This window comes from Agelaius phoeniceus, chromosome 1 (genome assembly GCF_051311805.1).
Source record: "Agelaius phoeniceus isolate bAgePho1 chromosome 1, bAgePho1.hap1, whole genome shotgun sequence".
NCBI lineage: Eukaryota > Metazoa > Chordata > Aves > Passeriformes > Icteridae > Agelaius > Agelaius phoeniceus.
Window position 1 is genome coordinate 70,032,597 of NC_135265.1, and position 25,027 is coordinate 70,057,623.

Consider the following 25,027-nt stretch of genomic DNA (forward strand, 5'->3'; position numbering starts at 1 on the left):
TTTAATAATGAGCAAATGAAGCATTTAATGTAGACCCATTAAATGATCGCCATTCATTCTGTGTACCAAATAAGACAAAGATCTTATGATTGAAAAATTGCATATTGTTTAAATAAAGACTGCAGATATGGGAGACTTTAAAAACCAATGGAGGGTCAGGAATTGATGTAGCAGTACGGTGCAACCAGCATTAACAGAACATAAATGGACTTTGTGATCTGTCCAGGGATCTGTTTAATGAATTATCACAGTAACTGTTGGCTGTAGCTCTATGGACTGATGTAGAGAAGACACCCTATATCCCATCTCTCTATTTGCTTAAAGAATAATTCTTCTTTTTCTGGGAAGTGTATGCTTATTACATTAGACAGATAAACCACATCATTATATTGTACTCAAGAGTTTATAGAATTTTAGCATGTTGCTAAGTCAAAACTGTAAGGCAATGCAATATATTTTAAGTAGGTTTAAAGATGACAAATATGGTGATTACAGTTTCATTTTGCTTCCACTGAAATGGTGGGTACTGTATCAAGGAGCAGAAATCCATTCTAACGGCACTTCACTAAGTTATTAGCTTTTTTTTTGGACAATTAAAATGAATAGTTATGAACACTAATGAACACCTAGTGCTCTTTGTAAAGCTTCAACAATTACCAGCTCCAAAACAGTTGCTTGAAATATCTGTAAATCTGATGGAACAGGAGGTATTGTCCCTCATAAGAAGAGTTTGGCATAATTCTTCGGACAAAAAACTGGCAGTAATTCTTCTTTGATAGATACTGCACAGTGCAATTATGTCAATATTAGGAAGTCAGAGTGACAAGGAATATTTCCAGGCACAACTATAGAGCTGTTCCAGTGTTCTCCAGAAACAACTTGAGTACTGTGAAATAATCTTTGCACAGCATTTTGGAAGTTTAAAGAATGTGCTATTCTGGCAGCAGGCTGTAGCCTGTTTACCCGCAGCATCCAGTAACATTTCCAGGCACATTTAACCAATATAAATGCAGCCTAAGAGATTCAGAATGTAGTGACACTGAGTCTCCAGAGCAGATAGGAGAATGGGTCTTCAGTCAAGAGGTAATAAGGCACCTTTCACTTCTCAAAGCTCTTGTATTCTTGAGATTTTAATTTGGATTGCATACTGATTCAACGTATTTTTTCATTATTTCATAAAGCAGGTGAGACTCTTACCCTGTAAAATCTTTTCTACCAAACAATGTAAAAATCTAATGCAACGTTATAACTGTAAAATATCAATTACAGAGTTTTAAAGGCAGAAATAAGTTTTGCTTTTATTTATGCTGGTGTTCTATACATCTGTATTTAATAAAAATTGTAAAAATATTTTAAAAATATTGACTTCAACCAGTCAAATACTGGCATGATAAATATTGGCACTTTTGGCAAATGTAAGGGTTGATTTTGGTTTCTATACAAGTTTTTCAATCAACAGGTCTGTCTTTGGAACTGAATGAGATTACCAACATGCTTCAAGAGTAGGATGTAGAAATTTTGTGTAATGCATTCTCCTTGAATTGATATTTGTCTTGCATTTTGTTGTTGTTATCTTTGGACAATCGTTCTATATGGAAGGAAGATGCTTTTTTTATCCTTTGGAAGACGAAATATTGTGACATGAACTTTTTGATTTATTGGAGGTATTAACTGGTGGGTAAAAAAATAGGTTCCAAATGTCTGTGCAAAAAGGAGAGCTCTGGAAAGTCTGTTCTCAGTAAACTTATTCTTCTTGGATTTGCATCAAACTACTAAGGAGATCCAGTCTTTGGCAGCCAAAGAGGGCCTTGGCCAGTTTTCCAACTGTAGCACCTTTGGCACCTTCCCTCATTACCCACTTGAGCAGCATTTGGTAAACTTTTTCTTTTAGTCCATCTCGTTCGTAGTCATGATCAATTTCATCAATCTCAGGATCACTGAAGCCCAGTTTCCGAGCGCAGTGCTTCCACTGCTTAGCCAGCTTTTCTCTCACTAGATTCAGATGCTTTTCTGTCAGGACAGTAGTATTGTCTGCAAGAAGAAGATGAGTGTAAGAAAATTCTATCTTTCAACAGTTCTTATGTTCCTTTCACTCTCTCTCTCCTGTCCTACCCCAAATGCTTATTGGTAATATCTAGAGACAGAATCTTAGTGATGCAATCAGAAGTGGATTTCATGGAGGCAGCATAACCCAGTGATGGCAGGCAAGAAATATCCAGACAGAACATGTGTATTCATGGGTCAGTTGCTGGATTTGCTCTTTGATCTGAAGCTATCATAGGCTGTCACTTAAACCTGCAAGATTGAAAAAACCCTTTCTAGAATTTCTAGAGAGTTGTATATGTTTTATATTCTGAGACACAAATGTTACTTAGGAATACACCAAGGTAGTTTAATTCAGTATTGATCAATGAAAGTAAATTACATTTCAAAATTGTCCAACTTCTATCTGAATGAAGTTGTTGTGGCTCTTGCTTACATGGTTTAACTTTTAGTTTTCCATGAGTTGTGTCAGGCACTGGACTCTATGATCTGCATGGGTCCATTCCACCTCAGGATATTCTATGATTTAAACTAGAAGTCAGGTGAGGATCTCCAATCCTAGCCTTGCTTCTGCCAGTGCGTGTTTTATACATTCGAAACCAAATGATTCTCAGGTAATTATAAGGTGAATACATGAAAACTAGGGAGATATTTCTCTTACCAAATACACCCACTGCTTCATAATGAGGATAAATATCTTCCATAGCAACAGAACAAGTGCTGACATGCGGATTCTGATCTTCAATTCTCATGTGATTGTAGGATCCAATTTGAATTCCAGAGCTGTTAGTTATGTTGTACTTGATTGATTCATCTGTATAGGGAACTTTAACGCAAATTTACAAACAACAGCATAAGGTTCAAATGTCAAAAAGTAACATACGGAGGAAAAAGTTCCACTAATAAGGGGAGTGATATTCATTGCACTTGATGTAGAAATAACCATTTACTGTCAACTGTGCTGTGAGTGTATTTTTGCTATGCAGTGATACGGAAGTGTACTTTAGTGAAAGCCCAGTCTATTTTATGACAGAGTGCCACAACCAAGCTGATAGTTACTAGACTGTAAATAATGTTCTCTGTGCCTTGGGAATGCATAGTAGCAGTCTTGTTTTCTGCTGCCTAACAGCTTCAGGAGGTCAGCCTTGACTCAAATGCTCTTTTTGTTTAAATTTTAAAAGGCTCACTTCTGCCTCTCAGCTTTATTTTTCATGGATGTAAGTGCAAGTTTACAGTTATGATGTCTGAGTTCTGCAAGATGACAGCAAATGTAGTTTCATGTTGCTCATAAAATATGATTAGTAAAACACGTAATTTGATCTTTTGTTTACTGTTGTCTGATTTCCACATGCAGCATGAAGATAAGTCACTATTCAGTTTAGGAGAGGTCAGTTTTCTGTTCTCTTGACAGTGTTTTCTGAACTCTGCTTGGATAATTCTCCACTAAACATTCTAACTCTAGCTTAACTGGTGAATCTCATTACCTGGGTCTAAAATTGAAGTACAGATACTTAAAATGATACACCAAGCTCTGTATTTCATCACCTGGAATCATGGTTACATCCTTGCTACACACTCAGTTGTAATGTGAAGTGTGAGCATCTATAGTTATGTATGAAAATCTAAGAATACTTAATATATGCTAACCTGGGACTGCAAGCCAGAAATATTATATGTATGCATTATTAGATTGATGAAGTTGCAAAAAAGGAATGCATTTTATCATGTCTCATAACATTATTACTTCTACTCATAATATTATGATTCCTGTATTTTTTTTAAGAGCCAGAGGACTCAGGAAACACATCATATTTGTAGTTAAAAATAGAAAAAAACCTCACATTTGCTATGTTCTTATCTGGCAACAAAATGAATTTAGCATAACATATGAAAATATATACACATACTTTGTCAATATTACAGTATTAACAGGAAAAATTGCTACACTTATAAATCTCCTTTCCCACTTTGCAGCTTCTCCGGTTTGGGTCATCATTTAAAGGGTGCAGAGTCAAGAAGACAGAAACCTCTTCTTTCAAGTTTTCTTTGTAGTTTAGACCACTTAGAAACTAGACAAGCTTTTGAAAGGGTTAATTAAAGAATTCAGAGTGCCCCAAGCAACACAACTTTAAAGGAGCATATATTAATAACTCCTGAAGGATAATAAAGTCATTGTTATTATGACTTTAGGGGTTCAAGCCAGTAGAACTGTAGAGACCTGTGCCCCAATGAAGACTGATCAGCATTAAGCCTGTAGCTAGAAATTTGTACTAAAATGCAAACTAAGATAGAACAAAGTGTTCCAAATGTGTGTGTGGTTCCAGAGCTGGGCAGAGTGACAGCAACTTGAAATTTGATCTAAGGAAGTGACTAGGTTAGGTGTACAGGAGATCTTGCAATGCTCTCATATTTTTAAAGTTCTTACATTAAAGAATATGTTGTCCTTGATTTATCTATTACACATTTAATTGTGTGTTTAGGTCCTGATAGCAACAGGACTAAGTTTTACCTATTGATACTGAAAACTTCAGCTATGCTTAGAGGTATTAAGCAATAACAGAAATTTTTTCAAGTTTCTTAAGTCTTTCGCTTTACTGGTCAGGATGCAACGCACAGCCTGTTGGCTACCAGGGCAGATGAAGGCCACAGCACTTACCTGAGCTTACTCTGGGTGCACTAGGATAGTATGCAAATGTTCCCCTTGGGAAAGAAGTGGAATCCCTGTAATCTGTAGAAAGGAAAAAAACCTCAAAGAAATGCCAAAAGCATTATGTAAATAGAAAAGTAAATATACTTAACAATGACTGCTATATTTGTGACAATGTGAGTATACAGTGCTCTTTAATACAGAGATGAGAAGCTTTTTAATTAGCAGGATTGTGTCTCCTTGAATAACTCTAGTTTAAGCAATGATCTTATTGAGGTTTTGCTGAGTTACTAATAGCATTAACCATCCTTGGATCTCAGAGAGGACAATGGGATTCCATGTGGGTGTAGGAGTACCTGGCAGTGTGGGATCAGAGCACACTGCAGTTACAGAGTGGAATTTGCCAGTTTGAATACCTCATACATGCAGCTTAAACTCCCAAGTGTGAGTTTTTGGATGCTCACAGATGAGCTCTGCAACTCATACTGGGGCAGCAAGAGCAGATGGGTTACAGTCACCCAACAAGTCAGTGAGGAACTGAAATGCAGATCTTGTGCACCTCAGTCTGGTATCTGCTACACTATTTCACACGGTCTTCCTAGAATAAATATTTTCTTTATTTCTTTCAAACAGAAGGTTTTCCTTTATTAGTGATGTTGAAAATTCTAATGCCTGCCTTCTGACATGACAGCCCTCGGATTCATTTCAGTAAATAAACTCACATAAACAGCTAATCACAGCCTCTGCATTAATAATTCAACAGAATAACACCTTTGTGGCATTCTGCTTGTAAAAAGCTAGGCATTTTCTCGTGAGATGACCTGGAAAATAACACCATGCTAAAAATATCCAAGACTAGGAGCAGGCATCTCATGCTGTCTCTAGTTCCTCAAAGTTGTAACTAGGTCTCCAGTTACCACTTATTTATATGCTTTGTTAATGCCCGATATTCTCCTCCCTCTTTGTCGCCATACATTTCTACTCCATGGCTTACCAGCAAACACCAACAGGAGCTCTCCCTCAGCACCAGGCAGAGCTCTCTGGAGAAACCAGTTCCAAGCCTTAGCTCCTTGCTGGCTCCCTAGGTTCAGGATCTCTCAGCTTGCTGCAAGCCAAACTAAAAATTACCTAAAAAAATACTAAAATAGATGGGTATCTATTTTCTGAAATGCTACAAGTGTCTCTTCACGAGTAGAACCTATGGTATGAATGTTACAGTTGTGAGAGTCAAAGTTCTCCTCAGCTTTCCTAGAATGACTGGTAGCAGCTCCTGATTTTGTGAGCTGCTTTAGCAGTACTTGCTGTCTGCTCTTCCTTGGCTGGTAGAGTCAGCTGTTGGTTGGGTCTCATACTCTTCTGTTACACTGATGCTTTAAAAATGGTTCATTTGAAATTGGCAGCCTGACATCAGCGAAAGCAGCATAATGAAGTCAAAGCTACAGTGTTTTAACTTTGAGTCAACAAAGAGAACTTAATGAAAAGAATTCACCCTTTCTATATTACGGATCAGCCTGCAATAAGCAGGTTGTTCCCTGAGCTACAAAACTCTCTTGACCACTTCAGTGAATAGAGGAAAAGTGTGTTTTCAGAAACATAGGTGTTGGAGAAGGACGAATCTCACCTGTATCTGTGTCTGAATTCTTTGAATACCAGTTTACATTCGTTGGTGACATCAGGTTTTGTCCAGATTCTGGCACAGGAGGTTTACTAAGGCTAAAGTTACTGGCTGAACACAATCCATAGGTATCAACCAGGTTTCCTGTTGGAAGACTGTTGGGACTGGGCCCATAATAAACATCTACATTCCGTTTTGGTGTTGTTGCAGCTACCTGTGACCATAAATATGGATTAGTGTTTGATCCTGTTTTTTCAGCTCTTGGATACAGTTCACTCAGTTGAGAAGTAGGGGATGGCTTTGCAAACGGATCGCAGGAAACTCTCCGTCTCCTCTCCTCCTCTATCATTTCAGGGCTGTACAGCACAGGTGGAACTGCTTTATCCATCCTGCTCCCAAAGGCATGGTAGTTGTATTCATGCTGGAGTTTTCTTTCCAGATTATCAGGCGGTACAAATGAGGTCTCGCAGCTCTCAATGGGCTGGTTCTCAGGGGAGGGAGCAAACAGGGCTTCGTTAACCTCGCTGGTCATGGGACCCTGGGAGCTGTGTAGAGAATTAGGCTGATCTGAAAGGAAAGCACATTAAGTGTTTGAAAAAATTCAAATGCAAGTATTTAACTTGTTGCAATGACCTATTCACTTACTTTATTATTATTGTATATCTAAAAGGTTTCAGTAAAACATTACTTCCAGCATAAGACAGTCTATAAAATAAAACACAGCTTTACTGACAAATAGAACAGATTTTTATCTAGGAAATACAGGTTTGCTTAAGCTATCAGTATTAAAATCTCATTATCTTTAGCAATGTGAGAATTCACTGTGTGGTCTGCTTGTATTGATATCAAGTTTTCAACCATTGAAACAAGTATTCCTGGAGGCATTTGTAGGATCTGATTTACTGGTGTGTCTCCTCTGGCATTAACTAGAGTTTGATCAGTGCAAAACTGAGGTGTAACAGGATGGAAAATAATGCCACTGTAATAACAGGTGTAATTTCATACAGCACAAATAATTTGTCATTAAAATCTTATTTAAAAATGATTATGTAAAATGTTCTGTCTGGATATGTCATGATATGAATACTCTTCCAAAGAATACCTTTTTACAAGTAATGTCTATCAGATAAAATAGTCTGTGTCATCTATACCTTTCAACCTAATTCTCAGTATCAAAGGAAGCTCTACTTCAGAATTGAGCTAGATGGAGTTATAATCTATATGATGCTGTAGCATTCTGAGACTAAATAAGAAACATAAAAATCTGTTTGTTACTACTTGTAATTATTTTTTTAACGGCAGGACTGTAGATGCTTTCTTAAAGTTTTGAAAGCTTCACACTTTTCTAGAAAATACCATACATTGCTTGAAGCAAGGGACACTTACAGAGCACTGTAAAACTGGAATGAAGTGTATGTATGTGCTTCTATTTAGCTCAGATAATGCTAGTGAACTGGGTCCCCCCCAAATTACATTATTTCAGCCCATATTAGGCAGGACCAAAACTAGTTCCTTTGGATGGGTGTATATTAGAACACCTTCAGTAGGACTTGCTCTGCTTGTTTTGCTATCACTGCTAGAGAGGAAGTGGGAGGAATAGTTAATACAAGAAATAACCCCATCCAAAGTGACAGCTCTTAGCAATTCAGTATTAGCATAAACTATGTGGCATCTGCTCTCCAGGGCAAGACTGAGATAGATGTATGAACAGATCCTGTGGGATGCCTTCACTACCATTGGCTGAGTTATGCCCATTGACTAGAGAAAAACCTCTGCCTTTGACTGACAGGCTGGCAAGATAGCATCTTTCTGCAGTGGAGATTCACAGCAAAGTCTTTTGTACTTAAAACTTGAGAGCATCTGCAAACTGCAGCAGTCATACACGATTCTTTCTGCACAGGAAATGTAACTACACTCACTTAAAAATAGAGCAGTGGGGCTGCCCTAAGTCCATCAGTTCTACTGAGGAACAGTTGTAGGAAACCTGGCTTTGGGGAAGATTTATTAGTTGCATTTACAGTTTAACATTACTAATTTAATTGTGTCTTAGATAACTCAGCATAATTTTATTTCTACTGGATTTTCTTATTAGTTCTTGTAAATCAGTGTTGCAAATAAGATCCTTTGTCCCTTGACATTAAGAAACTTTGGTAAGAGAATTCCAGATACACTACTACAAAACTCTAACTCTATCATATTAGATATATTATCACATATTAGAGAGCCAGCTCTATAAAATTGCCAAACATGCAAGTCATCCAAGATTTGATGTAAGTATGACAGAAAAGAGGAAAAAACCCTGTCTACTAGTGTTTTTCAGATTCCTTAGAGAGAAAAGTCCTAAACAAAGGAATAATTTACAATTATGTATCTTGGTCATATTCAGAGCATTCATAAGAAACGATGGAGGGGGAAAAAGAAAGGTCTTAATGAAATTAAAGCCTATAAACCAAGCAGTTGGCATGACTAAAAAGACGAGAAGAAAGATCAAGTATGAAAAGTAATTATCAAAGTGACCACCGTAAAGCTTAATATTGAACAAAATTTTTGGCATGGAAGAGGAAAGCATAAGAGTGTAAAAGGAGATGGAAATTATAAGTGTAACTTCTGGGAGCAAATAACATCTTCTCAGTAATTACAATTCTTTCTGAGGTGCTGAATAATTGAATCTCTTCATAACCCTTAATGGTAAGGTTACTTGCTTTGTACTCAACTTTATCTTTGGCACATACACAGAATAATTATGTGCTAGTGACTTACCTACTTGACCATTGCTGGTATCTGCTGGGGCAGCATCTATTTGAAGGGATTCCATGCTATGCAGCAGTTCATTTGATTCAGGCTGCATTATCTGCACATGAGAACAAATGATCAAATTATAGGCAAAAGCTTAAACAAAGGGACTACCTGTAGAATATGAAACAGCACAGCTTCACTGTGATGTGACCTGGATGAACAGATTCTGTCTGTCTCTGGCAAAAGGTCCCATACTCTTTCAGAAAGCACAGCCTGACAGGAAATACCCATTGCTTTGCTACAGGTGGGCAAAATCTTTTCTTCAATGAAGGGAGGGAGGACTGCAGTATAACAGCAGTATATAGTACTCTGACTTGGCCAAACAATATCTTTGCCAACATGAATGTGAATTTAATCCAGAGTGGCTCTGGATAATCTGACCTATATTTAATAGCCAGACTTTTGGCAAGCAATCTTAGTGAGGGGATGCTGCTGAGGTAAAGGTAGTAAACATGCATCCTGATCTGTGGATCTATATTTAATAAGTTCATTCATCAATAGGGAAGAAGAGGTGAGAAATAATTAACATTCAGGTATAGGCACATTGACTTCTATGAAGATTATTAGAAAAGAGGAGTTTAGAATGAATTTTCAGAAAAAAGCAGTGCAATTTCCTTTCTATAACCCTCATCCTCACTTAACTAGAGTGAAGGCAAAATCTACTCCTGTTCTACTCTTTTGATGTTCCCATTATTCAGGCTTTGCTGGAAGTAATTTTTTATTAACCTGCAAAAATTATTTCTCAACTTCCCCAAGTGCTGCTTACTCATAAAATAATTTCCAAAAGCAGAGTTTGTGTTAGTATTTTTTTAAATTAAACCCGATAAGTACTTTCACAGATTAAAAATCAACAATTCTTACCTCTCTCTTCCCAAAAAAATTACTTCCCTCCAAAAGCAAAAGGTAACATTCTAAGACACATTACAACCATAGGTCCTTAGATTTTACTTGAGTAATGGAATTGTTTGAACAGGAGGGTTAAACCAAATGACTTCTGGTTGCTTTCATTCTCAACCATTCTGTGATTCTGTGATCCTTTTAGTTAGGAGGCTTCCATGATTGCTGGGCAGGCAGCAGGGGGGCTGCCTGTCCAAACTCTCTAAGCCATGTTTCCTACTGAAGCTGTACTTGTAATTCACACAGTGACTTGCCCTGGATCCACTGTTCACAACCTGTGCCCTGATTGTAATGGAGGCTTTCCTTCCTGAGAAAGTAATAAACCCACAGCCCATTTCCTAAATAGTCATTTTGTCCCTATGATATGAGAGGTGCATCTGCAGAGAGCTAATGCATGTAGTAAAATTTGCCTTGGTCCTGATTTGGGGTTGCTGTCGTAAATTAGACATATATATAGTTCATACTGGGAGTTTGATCAAATTAGTCCAAGAAATCTGTTTCATTGGTTTTGCTTTGCAAAACTCTGTTGCTTTTTTGAACAGTTACTGGTGCTTCATAAACATCACATGAAATGAGTAATTTTTATTTCCACAATTGAAGACTTGGTGAGAAGGAAGCATTTAAAAAAAAGTGAAAGAATGGTTTCACAAGGAAGTTTGTTTTGTTTTTTCCTTAGTTAAGAATACTCTCTGTATTGTCTGTGAGTGAAATCTATACAGTCAAGTGATGAAACTCATAATATCTGTGATAAAAAGGTTCCATTATCAGCCAATTTTTTAATGATTCTCTTATTTTCAGTCGGGAAATTTTTCTTTTAATCATAGTTTTTAAACTTACAGTCAGAAAAGTAAGACAAACCAACTTGGACACTCAGGAAAGCGATCTGATTTTAACTTTTACCTGTTAATATTACTGTGGAATACCTTCCTGGTCTCAAGCAGTCTGAGACTCATTAGACACTGCCTGAAGACAGGGCAAAAATTGCCAAGAATTTATGATGTTAGTTACTTTAAATTAGATTCTGCCACTTTTTAATTTATATGAATAACATTTTATTTTGTGAGTGAGACTTAGTGGATATATGAGGAGCTTTTGCAAAATACCATCATAGAATCAGCATGCCCCTCAGGTGGAAATAGACCTTGGGCCCACCTCCTGCTCAAAACAGGGTCACTTATGGGACTGGAGTTGGTAGCTCAGAGCTTTGTGCAGTCAGGTTTAAATACCTTCAATGATGGTGACTTGACAACCTCCTCAGGAAACTTGTGCCACTGCTCTGCTCTCCTCAGAGGGCAAAGTTGTGGGTTTTTTTAATTTCACTCTTACATCCAAGTTTGAGTCTCTCTTGTTTCTGTATTTGTCTTTTTTCTCTGGTCCTCACACAATGTGCTGCTGTGAAGAGCTTGGCTCTGTCTTCTCAGACTCCTCACACCAGGAGCAGGTTGCTATTTCTTTGTCCTCCAAAGCCATTGCATGTCTGAATTCCCATCTCCTATTAGGACTAACAAGGTCTGAGCAGATCTGCTGCCTGTGACACTGCTGGTGCCAGGCAGGCTGTGGCTGCTGCCCAGGTCGCTGCTCTTTACCACCCTGAGGTTCTTCTTGGCAGTGCTGCTCCCTGGCTGGGCAACCCCTGGTTGGCACTGAAGCCAGGGGTTATTTAATTCCAGCATTCCTCTTGTGCTTTCTGAATTTCACAAGGTTTCTGTCACCACATTCCTCCAGCCTGCAGCTATCAGCCTTGTTCTTGTGACTGTCTTGATTAGCCCTTCTAGTTTGGTGCACACCTTATGTGTGTTCATTGTTTCTGTCAGGTCACTGACAGAGGAGTAAACCAGGTCAGGTCCCAGCCCCCTGCACTCCTGCAGCTGCTTTTGGCCTGCAGGTGAAGTAGGACTCATCAACTGCTCTCCTCTGGGACTCACCATCCAACCTGTTTTCATCTACTCATCCAGACAGCAACATCTGAACTTGGATACAAGAGTAGTTTGGGGGAGAGTGTTGAAAACCTTCTGAAGGCTGAGATAAATTACATGCAGTGCTCTGCCCTCATTCACAAATCCAGCTATTTTATCACAGCAGGAAATGATATCAGTTAAGCATGATCAGTGTTGAAGTGGCAGAATCTGGCCATAATTGGGGTTGGGAAGAAGGAATGTGGGGAAATTTAAAATGCTTAGAAAGCTACTCACTTTTAAATTCTTCAGATCTTCTTCAATATTTTTTCCTAGCTCTTCATAGTAAAATGGCTTGTATCTTTCACTGATTTCTGCAAAAATAAAAGAACTAACTGAAAATGGTTTTCAAAGGAAAATAAGTGACTTGTACTGTTAACAATCTTGATGGAAAAGGAATGAAGAATGAAGACTTCTATAATGTGAGAAACAAGAAAGCCATGTGCAAGCCTAGTGCAAGGCAGTCAAGCAAATACATACATTTGTAATTTGTTCACATGGTACATTTAGTCTCAAACAGTAACAAGAACAGGATGACTTCTATGGAGTTGTTGTTGTTGTATTGGTTTCTATGGTGAAATCTGTCTATGATCAGTGGCTGAGAGCATCTTTCCTTGGCTTGCATATGGGAAAATTAGAAGCTAAGATCCAATACAAGCATAAACTTAATCTATTAGCAGTAGATTATATATGTTTAAGTAGATTATATATGTTTAATATGGAGATAGTAGGTGGGTTCCTCATGGGATACACATTTCCTCTGAGCATTTAAATACATGCCTGTATATGAAGCTGTTGGTGCCCCAGTCTAAATATAAACCTCAGTTTCCTGTTATTTGTTGGGGTCTTTTTTGTAGGTTGGTTTTTTTTTCCTCTTTTTGTTGTTTTCGAGTTTTCCAGGTTGTTGGGGTGTTTTTGGTTTTTTTGTTTGTTTGGGGTTTTTTTGGCACTATGTATTGAGGCAGAAAGGAGAGACAATGAGATATAGAATTTTTACTTATTTGCTCTTAGCCTCCTTCCCAGACCGTTCAGCCAAGACTTCTACTGACTGGAAGTGTTTTGCCATCTGACCATGTGAAAGGATGATTAGCTATCAGAGTCAGTCACGTTGCTTATGGAAGGATAACTAGGACAGCTTTTGAATCTAGAGTATTTTGAATAGGATATTTTCTCAGTCACGGTCAAGATATACTATATCCCTTGATGTCAGTTTTTATGTAAGTTTCAGCAATAAGATTATACTATGCTGAAAAGAAATTATCAAGGATAAAGTGTCTTAAACAGCTCCATTCACTTACTAGGATTTTTCAAACCTGCAAATGCTGGATCAGATCCCATTTTTGGTCATAGTACAAAGAGCATACTTTGTACTATGACCAAAGAGCAGATTATGTGCATGGCTATTTCAGTTTTCAAAAAACACCCCATCTTATTTCAAGAGGAAAATACTCTTGAAATATTTTGCTGCATTATAAGCTATCAATGGACACAAACAAATACAAATCCTAAAGTAATGCCTTACCTGCAAAGGTTGGACGTTTCTCTGAATCTTCATCCCAGCATTGCTTCATTAAGTCAATAACTTGTGCTGGACATTTATCAGTGATCTCCTTTATGTCTGGTCTGTTTCCATTCATGATGCCAAAGCAAATCTGGGTTTCATTTATACCATCTGAAAAATAAAATTTCCTATCAGGTTCTGCTCATGGGTTTTGCTACCTTTCCATAGGTAAAAGAAACAATGAAATAGCTCCCTGTGTGTTTGTGGGTATGTAAAACAGGATTTCAAAGAGGTCCAGATTACAGTTACAAATCTTTTATATTAGTGAATTTGAATCCACTGCCCTGACTTCTATGGATTAGAGATTTATTTTAAGATCAATGGATTTACTTTTATATGTAAGACATGCATAGTGTGAGTAAGGGTGACAGAGGTACCTCTCTAGAACCTGCTTCTCAGGTGCATCAGCTCTGCACTAGATATGAACACAAAGATGGCCACGCAGGCAACATTTAGTCATTTAAATAGCAAAAAATCCATTCAAAACTATAAACATTACTGTTACTCTGGAATTCCACAGCTGGCTCCTATCATTCTACATAAGCCCATTGGTGCATGTTGAGAAATCAGCACCACACAGCTGAGAATTGCTAACTGATTGTGAGATCATTCTCATTTCCATGTGTAACTAATCCACCTCAGGAAATAGTGTCCATCAAAGAAAGTTTCCATCCTGGCCCATCTGAGGTTTGCCTAATTTCTACCACCAAGTCTGGTTTGTGCCCACACCATGTAGATGTGAGCAGATTCAGCTTATGGCTGCATTTCATTCAGAGGTTCTTGTCCATGCTTAGAAGTCAGGAATGATGCAACTAATTCCTCTGACTGGCCATGAGGTGCCAAACCAGTGCTATTCTAGGCCATGGGTGATGCAATCCACTAATCTTAATTTTATTACATTAAATGCTTAATATTTGTAACTTATATTTCTGGTAGCATCCTTTGGGAAATAACATACTTTCATATGGCTCTTTGTTAGCAAAAATTGCCCAGATCACAATGCCAAAGCTGTAAACATCTGATTTCTCCACTGGTTTAGCATTAACAGAGCGTAAATGCTCTGGGGCCATATAGAAAAGAGTCCCAGCATTGTTCTGGTAGGTGCTCTTCATTTGCTTCTGTCGGACAGTTTCTTCTTGGGTCAGCCTGCTCCAGCTCTTAAAGGAGGCAACACCGAGATCTGCAATCTGAAAAATGAGACACATCAGAGCAAGCGCTGTAATGAAGAGGAGATAAACAAGTATTGCATTCAGTGTCAATTTTAACAAGTCTTAATAGCCCAATAACTTAAGTCTAATAACTTATCTAAAAATTAAATAGTGAAAAAATACAACTTAAAAAAGGAAAACAAACGATTTGATTTTTTTGTTTTTCTTTGGTTGGTTGGTTTGGTTTTTCTTCTAAATAAAGCATCACTGCCAATTGGGAGCCATAAGGCTGAACTTTTATTATTTCTTCTATCCTCATATTGTGTAAGTGTAGAACATTTGCACAATGTGAGGATAGAAGAACTTTGGTTTCACACATATTGGCAATCTTATGTGAGGTCTGCTTGCAGCACTCATAGGAGAACAGAAGATTCATAGGAGAAGAATCTAAGATTCAAACCTAGAATCAACCTATGAGATGGGCAGATATGCCTTCTCTCTCACTACCCTTTCCATTCAGATTCCATTTAACTCAACCACCTTAGATCTTCCTTCAGAAGAGGGAAAGAAGAGGCTCTAAAATGATGTGATATGTATGACAAAGAGACATGGAAAAGAATAGCATGGAATAGGTTAAAGCAGAGATACCTGGGTACTGTGTGCTTGACAATGTGCTATCATTGAAACTTTAGGGTGCAGTTTTGAAATGGCTGGTGATGAAGCAAGTAATCCTTCCCTTCTCTCCCCCCATTTCCCATTATGTGCTCCCTCTGTTCCTCTTGTTCCAGGACTGACACTTACCTGGGAAGACCTGGCGCAAGGCAGTCAAGCAGCTTGCTGAACCAAGTGCTCCCCAACAGAAGGATAGCACTGCCAACAAGGTAAATGGTAATCTGCTGCTTTGGCTTCCTAAATCAAGACAGGCTGTTCACATTAGCACCAGTGCTAACACAAGGGAACAGGAGGTCAACAGGAGAGGAAAGCTGAAAGAAAATGGGCCTGTCTCTCTTGGCCATAGGCAGCTGTCAAACAGAGTCATGTAACTCAATTACTTCAGATAAAAGCAAGATGACACCTTGCCTCACTTCTAACTCACTTTTCTCTCTTATTGCCTCTAACTAGCTTATTATTCCTCTTGAATTTCTGCAGCCCTGGGCTATGTTTAGAGGTTGCGTATTCAGAGGAAAATCTGGGCAACATTCTGCTGGGGAAGTAGGAGTCCAGGTTCATGTGTAGTGATAGAGAAGGATATGACAAATCTTTCTACATTTACAATTTCCTGGAACAACTATTGCCCTTTCTAATTATTGACAATGTTAGACACATTCAAGCAGATTGATAATACAACAGCTGCCTTAAATTGTATTTTTGATCAAGCTACTTAAGGAAGTCTTATCTGATTCTGAATTTGATCCTGTGTTCCAGATCAGTTTGTCATGAAATGTGATCATAGCCTAGTTTGGTCCTGTCTATATAAGAGAGATGAAACCCAACTCCCCATACAATCTACGTTTAAAGTAGATCATGATGAGATTTTTATTTTCGAACAAGAAATAAATTTGTAATTCTTATCTGCAAGCTGCTCATACTGCACTTGCTATTATATTAACCTTGTCAAAGAACTACTTACTAATTTATGTGTGAGAAATAGAAAATGACAGAGTTCTCTTCACAGAAATTTGTTCTATAGTTTCAAACTGTAATGGGGTCATTTTTTTAACAACTCACCTTGACCAGAGACAGGATATTTGATGAGGACTGCTGCAAATTCCCCTCAGGTTTATTCCACAGTAGCCTCTATATTTATGTGTCTTGATCCAAAACCCCACTAAAGTTAATAGAAGGGCTTTGGAATAGGCTTATAAACCATTCTTTGAAGTAGTGTTCTGATGGGGTTTTTTGGTAGCTCCTGGATGTCATTTTAAAATGATGACTAAGGGAAAAGAGGGATACAAAAGAGAAGATAATAGAAGAAAGAAAGAAAGGAATAAAAAAAAAAGGAAGTGGAGGCAGGAGGAGAAATTACAGCAATAAAGGACAAAAGACATCATCCATAAAACATTCTATTTTGTTTAAAACTCTGTATTAGCAATTTTTTATGTAATTGTTATGTTATGTTTATGTTGTTTATGGCTTGTTATTTACATTATTTTTTTTAATGCCCTCAGTGATTTTTTTTTTCCACAGTTGGAGGAATACTGTACAAATCTCAGACTCAGAGGTTGTATAGGCCACCATAATTCAGCGATCCAGGGAACACTCTCTCAGTGATAACTCACTAAACTACAGAGGCATTAAGCTACCAAATCCACCAAGTTAGGAACTCTAACCAGCAGGGCTGTAGTGGGTTCTTCAACCCAAATCACCAACCTTCTCCATTCACATTTTAACAAATACCTTAATGTGGAAGTCTCTATCCACAAGGATGTTTTCTGGTTTTAGGTCTTTGTGTACAAAGCCTTGCTCATGCAAATAAAGCATTCCTTCTGTGATTTCCAGCACGAAACGCCCTCTCACTGACAAAGGTACTGAGAGCTAAAAGAAAGAACAAGAAGTTCCATCTATTAAAAAATGCAACTACAACAATCAAATTAAAACTCGGTCTTTAAAAAAAAGTTCCTCAGTCCCAAGGGTACCTCTGTTTAAGCTATGGTAAGAAAAACCTGCATCACCAGTTTTTCAATGAGGGAGGTGATTGTCACACTCTACTCCACGCTGGTATGGCTTGACCTTGAATACTATGTGCAGTTTTGACCACAATTTAAGAAGGATGTAAAGCCATTAGAGAGTCTCCAGAGGAAGGCACAAAGATGGTGAAAAATCTGGGGGGAAGCCGTATAAGGAAGGGCTGAGGTCACTTGGTCTGTTCAGCCTGGAGGACACTGGGGGAATACCTGATCATGGTCTACAGCTTCCTCATGATGGGAAGCGGCGGGACTGGCACAGATCTCTTCTCTCTGATGGTCAGTGATAGGAATGGCACAAAGCTGGATTAGGTAAGGTTTAGGTTGGATATTAGGGGAAGATTCTTCACCCAGAGGGTGGTTGTGATTTTTGGGGTTGTCCTGTACAAGTTGGACTTGATGATCTATCAAGGTCCCTTCCAACTAGGGATATTCTATGGCTCTAAGGTCCTTCTTGGATTGAAATTTTGGTATTAAAATAATTCTAGAGTTACTCCATATTTAAAAATATTTGCTACATATTTAGCAAACTCTCCACTTATCTCTACAGCCCTTCTAGAACTTTTTAATCTGTAATTGGTCTGTCCTCTGTGATGCAAAGGAAAGCCATTGTCTGCTGTCTCTAGAGAAAGCAGTGCTGCCACTGGCTTTTTAATACAAAAAGAAGAATAAGAAATTAAAGACTCTGTTCTCTGACTATGGCAGTAACATCCTGTCCCTTTCAGACAGCTCACCAACCCTAAGGGATGAAATAATTGACTGCTCACATTCTGTAGCACTTTCATCATGTTCCCCCGGTCCACGTACTCCATCACAAGTGAGTAGTTTCCGTCTTCCAAAATGACACCGAGCAGCTTTACCACGCGGTCATGCTGCAGTCTGCGCATAATCCTGCCTTCTTCAAGAAGGGAAACATTGTACCTGTAAAACAAAAATTACACAGAATTTAGGTGCCAGCCCAGAAAGAACAAAGGGATGACAATCACACTGATTCATTATGAAAACCGTGGCCAAAAATGTCAACATCCCTAAACCCCTGCAAGATTTACCATACCTTCAGCTGATTTTTAATTGATACAGATTTGTTCATGCCAGGTTATATTCTCTAAGATTCTGCTCAAATGCCTTAAACAGAGACTGTCTCCTCAGTCTGATTTTAAGGCCTGCTTTTCAGAAACTGCATAAGCTTTCTTCTTGTAGGTAGCTCTGGATGTCCAAATCTTTTAACTGGGGTGAGAACTGAGCAGAGCTGAAAGAGCCTTGGAACAAGAAGGATCAAGATGCACTCCACTACTTCTTGTACAGGTAACTTACAGAGGTCTTGTTTCCAAAGGGCTTCGTGTTCAAAATGGATTTGTTACAAGGGAGCCACACACATACTAATTGATGACAGCATTTGCTAACAATTAGTGGTTTAACAATTACCTTGGCCTCAGTACAATCCATCAATAATCAGAGGTACATAGCTGGGAGCTCTCTAAGGGTCTTAAAAAAGGATAAATATCCATTATATAATGAATAGAAGAGATGGTATTTTTATTATTGTTCCTGTTCTAGTCATCAGATGGAAGGATGTAAGAAAATATTGAAACTATACTGCTTGCTAATGCTTTCCTACCCTCTGACTTAAAAGGAAACTGCCTTCTCCATCTGTGTTCCTCTGTATTACTAGAGAAGAAACTGGTTGTTTTGTTTGCATTAGGCTCAGTTAAAAATGTTGCTAAAGACTTACGGTTCAATATTTTAAGAAATAACAAAATTATGAGCCTATGTAATGAAAAAATAAAAACACAAACCCAAAAATACACTTGGCAGGCTAGTCCATTCTAACTGTGGTCATCCCAAACTGTCATTGCAGGCTGCAAACTACTAGATACTTAATTTGCTTTCTACCAGCAAAATAAAAACTCAGTTAATTTATTTATCATAACCCAAAGCAGAAAAAAACATGGAATTTTGTCTCTCTCTAGTGGATGACTCATGGGAGAGTTTTAGGATTGTTATGGCTGCAAGGTAGTAGAGCTGCAATGTGACCTGAATCCACTGAAATCAACATTCAATCTTTGAATTAAATCAGTGGGCTTGGCTCACTCTCCTCTTGCTCTTTCTCAAGAGAGACAGGTTTACATTCGTGGTATTAACACACATGAGGTTGGAGTCCTGCTGATAATTTATGTGCATTTAGTTCCTAGTGGACATCTACAGTTGGACAATTTCATTGAAAACATATCTGCAAGTTAGAAAATATCGTGTGGCCACTGAGTTCCTGCATTTCCTTAAGTGTGCAGGAGTCCTCTTGATTCTTAACAAGAGAGGGGAAAAAAAGAGAAAATTTGCAGGACAGCTGTTAGTATTGTTTTCTTTTCCCCACATAAAGTATCTCCAGAAGCCAAAGACCTGAAATTATTACACTCCATTTAGGTTTGTCTTAATTGAATTTAGAGGACTTAGACCAACTGAAGTGAAAATCAGAACTGAGATCTAGAACTTACTCAGTGCGCTGTGGTCCTGTATACACTTTTTTTAATACTACAAATCCGTATTTCTTGTGCAAGCATAAAGAAATTGTTCCAAATCCTCCAGCATCTAGTTGTTTCTTTTCAAGCAAATCCTTGGTGTTCATGTGGATGTCTTCCAGAGACATGGCTGCAGTCTTTATGGCTTAGCAATGAAAACAAAATCAAGCACCCTCGTGTTCCTGGACCTGCAGTATAAAAGAGAGAAAATGAAGTGTCATTGAAAGCATTCAGCTGTTCCACTAAATAAGTGTACATTGAAGGAGTGGGACAGAAATATAAACTCTCGTGACCCTTATGAATGCTCAGTTGGAAACCAAAAATGCTGCAGTTCTCACAGAATCAGACCTAAAGATTAATGCTGTCAACCCACTACAGTTATATTCAGTTGATAATATAATTTCTTCAGTTGATAAATAATTTCTTCACTGGAGAGTCTCAAAGTGCTGCTGATAAATAGTTTTTATCCATACAATATACAGTAGATCGGTACTGTCCCTACCCTTCATATGTGCAAAATCCAAACCCCAGAAAAACCAAAAAAAGCCATGGTCCCAAAGGCAGGTAGTGCCTAATGATTCTGATAGGTATCTTGTTTTCTGAATTGCCTGTACACGGGCCTCTCAGGTGCCCAGATTCTTACATAACCCTAAACTATCTTTTAGGCATCTTTGCAAACCTAGCTCTAAAGGGTTTGCTTAAAGCTTAAGCCAAACAACCAAATGGAGGGTGAAATGAAGGACTCAGCTTCTGTTGGAAACTTATTTGCACATGATCTCAAGGTGACAAGTGCTAGGAAAGAATATGTATGGCAACTTCTCCTCTGCCCATTAAAGAGAAGAGGAACAAAGAAATTATGAAGGCTTGTAGTAATTCCTAAGTGCATCAAGACAAAAAAAGAGTTTGGGGGATCCTATGAAATGGGTAAGTAACAGATAGGTAATAGGTAAGTAAGCACAAGTGGATGCCAGAATAATTTTAATCCTTTGATAAGGCTGCAGTACTCTCTTGCCTAATGTTTCCCAGTCTAGACAGCCCCTGCCTTCAGCACATGCCAGCAAGCTGCTTTGCTAGCACTGGTGCGAGCCAACAAGCTCTGCTTTTTTCCCCCCTCACTAAGTTTTTAACTTAAGCACCTTATATCAGGTAAAGAAAGAGTTTGCTGAGAAAAGACAAAGTGCAAGAGACTGGCAGGGCTGTTCATTTTGCACTCATCTTGGGTAACTACAGCACAGACACAGATGGAGCTGGGAGAAAGGCACCACCTCTAAGTGCCACTACCAGCAACACTAGATTGGTGCCTCTGGGTAACTAAGAGCTCTAAATTGTATAGCAAAGGGACTCCCAAGTTTTTCCAGACCAACAAATGACTGCCAATTCCTGTAAACTATTGTGCACTTGTATCATCCAATCTCTAATTGAAAAAATTGGTTAATGTTGTTGTGAACATCAGCTGTAGCCTAATTTTGACTGCCTCATTACCACACCCTCTTTGGGAAACCTGGGATCTAAGGACTTAGTGTGTGTGGAAAGTAGGTACCTGAGGTAGAGAGACATTTCAGTGCTGAGTTGGAAATGGTCTGATCAGTTCAATACTGACCAACCAAAACAGGGAAGAATAAATTATTTTTTTAAAAAATTATGAATTTGCCTGTAGAAGAGATAAAGCAAGAGCTTTCTTTTCAAAGAGCATATATAGACTCTACAGGCTGCTGTAGCACAGATAGGGAACAACCTCCCTACACCTAGAGCAGTGTCCTCTCTTCAGAGTTTTCTGCTTTGGCTTTATGGACTTCAAAATGATGCATGCTTTGTTTTGCTGCAGTGCTAGCCTGCATTATGAGCACAGGCCTGAGGCTATGGCTGCATTCATTTAGTAAGAAGGTAAGTCCTACTATGCCTAATAATGATTAAAGGAAATTGTTCTTGTTTTGTTTGTTGTGGTAGGGGTTTTTCTGGGGGGTTGTTTTTGGTTTTTTGTCACGTTTTTGTTTGTTTGTTTTGGGGTTTTTGTTTTGTTTGGGTTTGGTTTCTCCTTTACAGCCAATCAAATAGCAGGCAACAAATGACTCAGCAGTGCCATTGCTGCTTTTCATAGCTGAGTCCTGGATGTTTCTGGTGATGGTTCTCTGGATTTGTTGGCATGGTCATACTGACTTTTGTGCAGATGGGGTGGATGTCATATGTACATGGGGCCTAAATTCAGTCATCAGAGTCAAACATGGCATAAACTAACATTTTGCTTCTTTATCTGGGTCTCCCTTCCAAGAATAAGTTTGAAGTCACTTATGTATATTAATTTTTCCATGCTAACAGCAATTATGCAGCTAGGTAGTAGTTATAAGACTTGCACATGCTTTTCTTGTGAATGCAAAGTAGATGTGCATTTTTGAATGGTGAATCTCTAAAGTTGCATTAATACCACTGATAGCTTGGGACTGGCATTCGATACCATATAGCCTGGCAAAAAATATCTCTGCCCAAAACTGCAACCAATGCAGTTCCTTGTTCCTGTTTATAATGTTAATTACCTATTCCTTCCGACCAAGCCACATGTAATCACTATGACCAAAAGTCTTGGAAATTCAAAAGATGTAGTAACTTCTAAAATCATAATGTGTCTGTTGAAATGAACTGGGTAACATTCAAGAAGAGAGAATTTTCTTATTAGATGGGAGGGAACCTTCCCCATGGGCATAGTAAAATGCTACTGCTTTTTTTGGTGTTCTTATTTAATAATGAGGTACTCTGAATAGAAGCTGTCTGATCTGATGACTTATTTCAAACCCAGAGTTGTTTTGTTTTTGTTGTTTTTTTTTTTTTTTTTTTTTTGTAGAATGAATATCACAGGAAACCATGTCTAGCTAGTCTTTAAAGCAAAGACTACTTATTCTGGTGTGCTATTTAACATGAGATATTGGTTTATGATAGGTTGAAATGTCAAATTATAAAAAACCAAGGACAGAACCTCAAAGACTCAGGTTCACTCCAACCTTACTGCTTCTTATTGAAATACGGGTAATTTATATGTATCCTCAGTACTTAGGACACACCAATTCATGAATTACATATCTGTGATTAAGATAATAGAAATTTTGTAGCTTAATTTAGCCAACCCTTACAGAAGCTATGCATACTTCTAGTGGTTAATTTATGTTCTGTCAAGTAGCTGTCATCTGTGTACTTGATTCATTATAAAGCAGTTTTTTCTGTATACTATTCTGAACACTTGTATTCAGTTGGGTTCATATATACCAAGTACCAACATGTGTTATGAAAATTTTTAATACCAGTTGCTAGAAGAGAGGAATTTCTGTCCACCAGTATGGCTGGTGTTCTCTAGAAGAGGATAATACAGTGCTAAGTGTCTTTGTGGCATTTTTCTTTTTAACGCCATGGTTATGTCCTCTCCTTTAATGCCTAAAGGGCATATAAAGTCACAAGAATCATAACCTGGACATTAGCTCATCATGTGATATTCCTAATCACTGTTCAAAAGTGCTTTGCTCAGTTCTAACGATTTGTAACTGATCTGATGCAGTTACAAATCTGTAATGATGTGACCTGCATGGTTAAGGAGGAGGGCTGAGCACATTAGCACAGTAATATGAAAGAACATGGAGCCTTTGTAGTCTAATGATGCTCCCAGCACCTAAGTTCTTAAGAGGTGCTATAAACTTTAATTGGAGAAAATTAGCACCTTTACAAGTAGCAAAATTGGTGGCCGCTGAGTTATCAGTCAGTAATGGAATGGAATGAAGAACAGAAGCCAAAGCTGGTGTACCCAAAGGACCAACAGGAGGCAAACAGAAAGGCTGCTACAGGTGTGCAGGTGATAACAAAAATATTGCCTGTGTCAATGATGATTCAAAACAGGGTATCTCAGATCTGTTGCTGTAAATGTCATAACCCACTCCATCCAAACCTTTCCCTTCTGCTCAGATTTTTCACCTGATGCATCTTTTCACTAAGGAAGGTTTTTTTTTTTCTTTTTTTCTCTTGGAAATAGCAAAGAAAATACCTGTGTCAGGTAGTTAGCAGTTTACAGAAAGGATCCCACGGGAAGGGGAGGAGAAGCCAATTCAAGGGAAACAAAGGTGTTATGCAACAGAAGTTTTCACAGGAGCAGAGGCAGCGTGGGAAGAGGAAAGGATGGGATCTGTGCAGTAGCCAATACCCGTGCAAAGCTGCTACAGTCGGTTCTGGTCGCAGAAACGATTCCGTAAGGGAATCGGGAAAGGCTGTCTCGGCTGCGGCGCCACACCGGGCCGTAGCTGTCGGAGACGGGCGCTCCCGCTCAGCCCCTGCGGCCTGGCCGCAGCCAGAGGCGCCTACTCTCCGAGGAGCCGGGAAGCCCTAAAGCAGAGCTGCTCTGGCCTAGTTCCTCGTTGGCTGATTTGCCATATCGCCCTTCTCCTCCCGGCGGCTTCCTGCTGCCGCCTCCTCTCGTACGCAATGCTCCCCCGCCCGGCGCTTCCCCTTCCCCGTGAGCCCCTCCACGGCGGTGCAGGATGGGACGGAGCGCTACACCGACACCGAGCCACCTCACCTCGGAACCCGTCAGCCGTCCCGGATCACACCGTGGCGACGCCTTCGCACCCCCCTTGGCGGGGTCGCCGCCGTGGTTTCGGTTTCGGTGCAGCAGCACGGCCCTTCCAGCTGCTCCCGCTCCGGGCTACTGCCTTACCGCGCTCTGGCCTCGGAGGCCCCAACAGCTTCCCGGGGCGCCGCTGGCAATGGGGTTTGCCCCCTAAGGCACCTAAAGTAATGCCTCCGTTCCGGGGAGGCGGAGCGAAGGAGGCGGCTTGGAAGGTTCTGAGAGGCGCGGGACCGCCCCGTCAGTGACTGAGTCACCGCCTGAGCTCTACGAGCACTGCGATCGCTGCCGGCAGAGTTTCTGTCGCTGCCTGAGCCACTGGGCACCACGATCGTGGCCAGGCCGTGACTTTGTCACCTGTCGAGCTCTATGGGAACTACGATCCGTGCAACACCCTGGCCCTGTCACCTGTCGAGCTGCCTGGGCAGTGCAATCTCTGCCACACGATGGCTCTGTCGTCTGTCGACCCCTTTGGGGACTGTGATAGGTGGCACACGGTGACTGTGGTCACTGCTCGAGCTCTCTATGCAATGGATTGGTGCCAGACGTTGACTCTGTCACTGCCTCA

At 39.3% G+C, this 25,027-nt stretch overlaps 1 protein-coding gene across 1 annotated transcript; it reads right to left on the bottom strand.

The window, feature by feature from the left end:
• RIPK1 (receptor interacting serine/threonine kinase 1) lies at positions 1 to 24,690 on the bottom strand. Its single transcript, XM_054632522.2, has 12 exons — positions 24,412 to 24,690; positions 19,839 to 20,050; positions 18,114 to 18,267; positions 17,060 to 17,197; positions 14,473 to 14,701; positions 13,476 to 13,625; positions 12,191 to 12,267; positions 9,066 to 9,156; positions 6,312 to 6,872; positions 4,700 to 4,771; positions 2,705 to 2,869; positions 1 to 2,031 (listed from the first exon to the last, which is right to left on the bottom strand). The coding sequence occupies exons 2-12, from the start codon at positions 19,988 to 19,990 to the stop codon at positions 1,745 to 1,747; spliced, it is 2,076 nt and encodes a 691-aa protein (XP_054488497.2). The 5' UTR covers positions 19,991 to 20,050; positions 24,412 to 24,690; the 3' UTR covers positions 1 to 1,744.
• Positions 24,691 to 25,027: the final 337 nt, after the last annotated feature.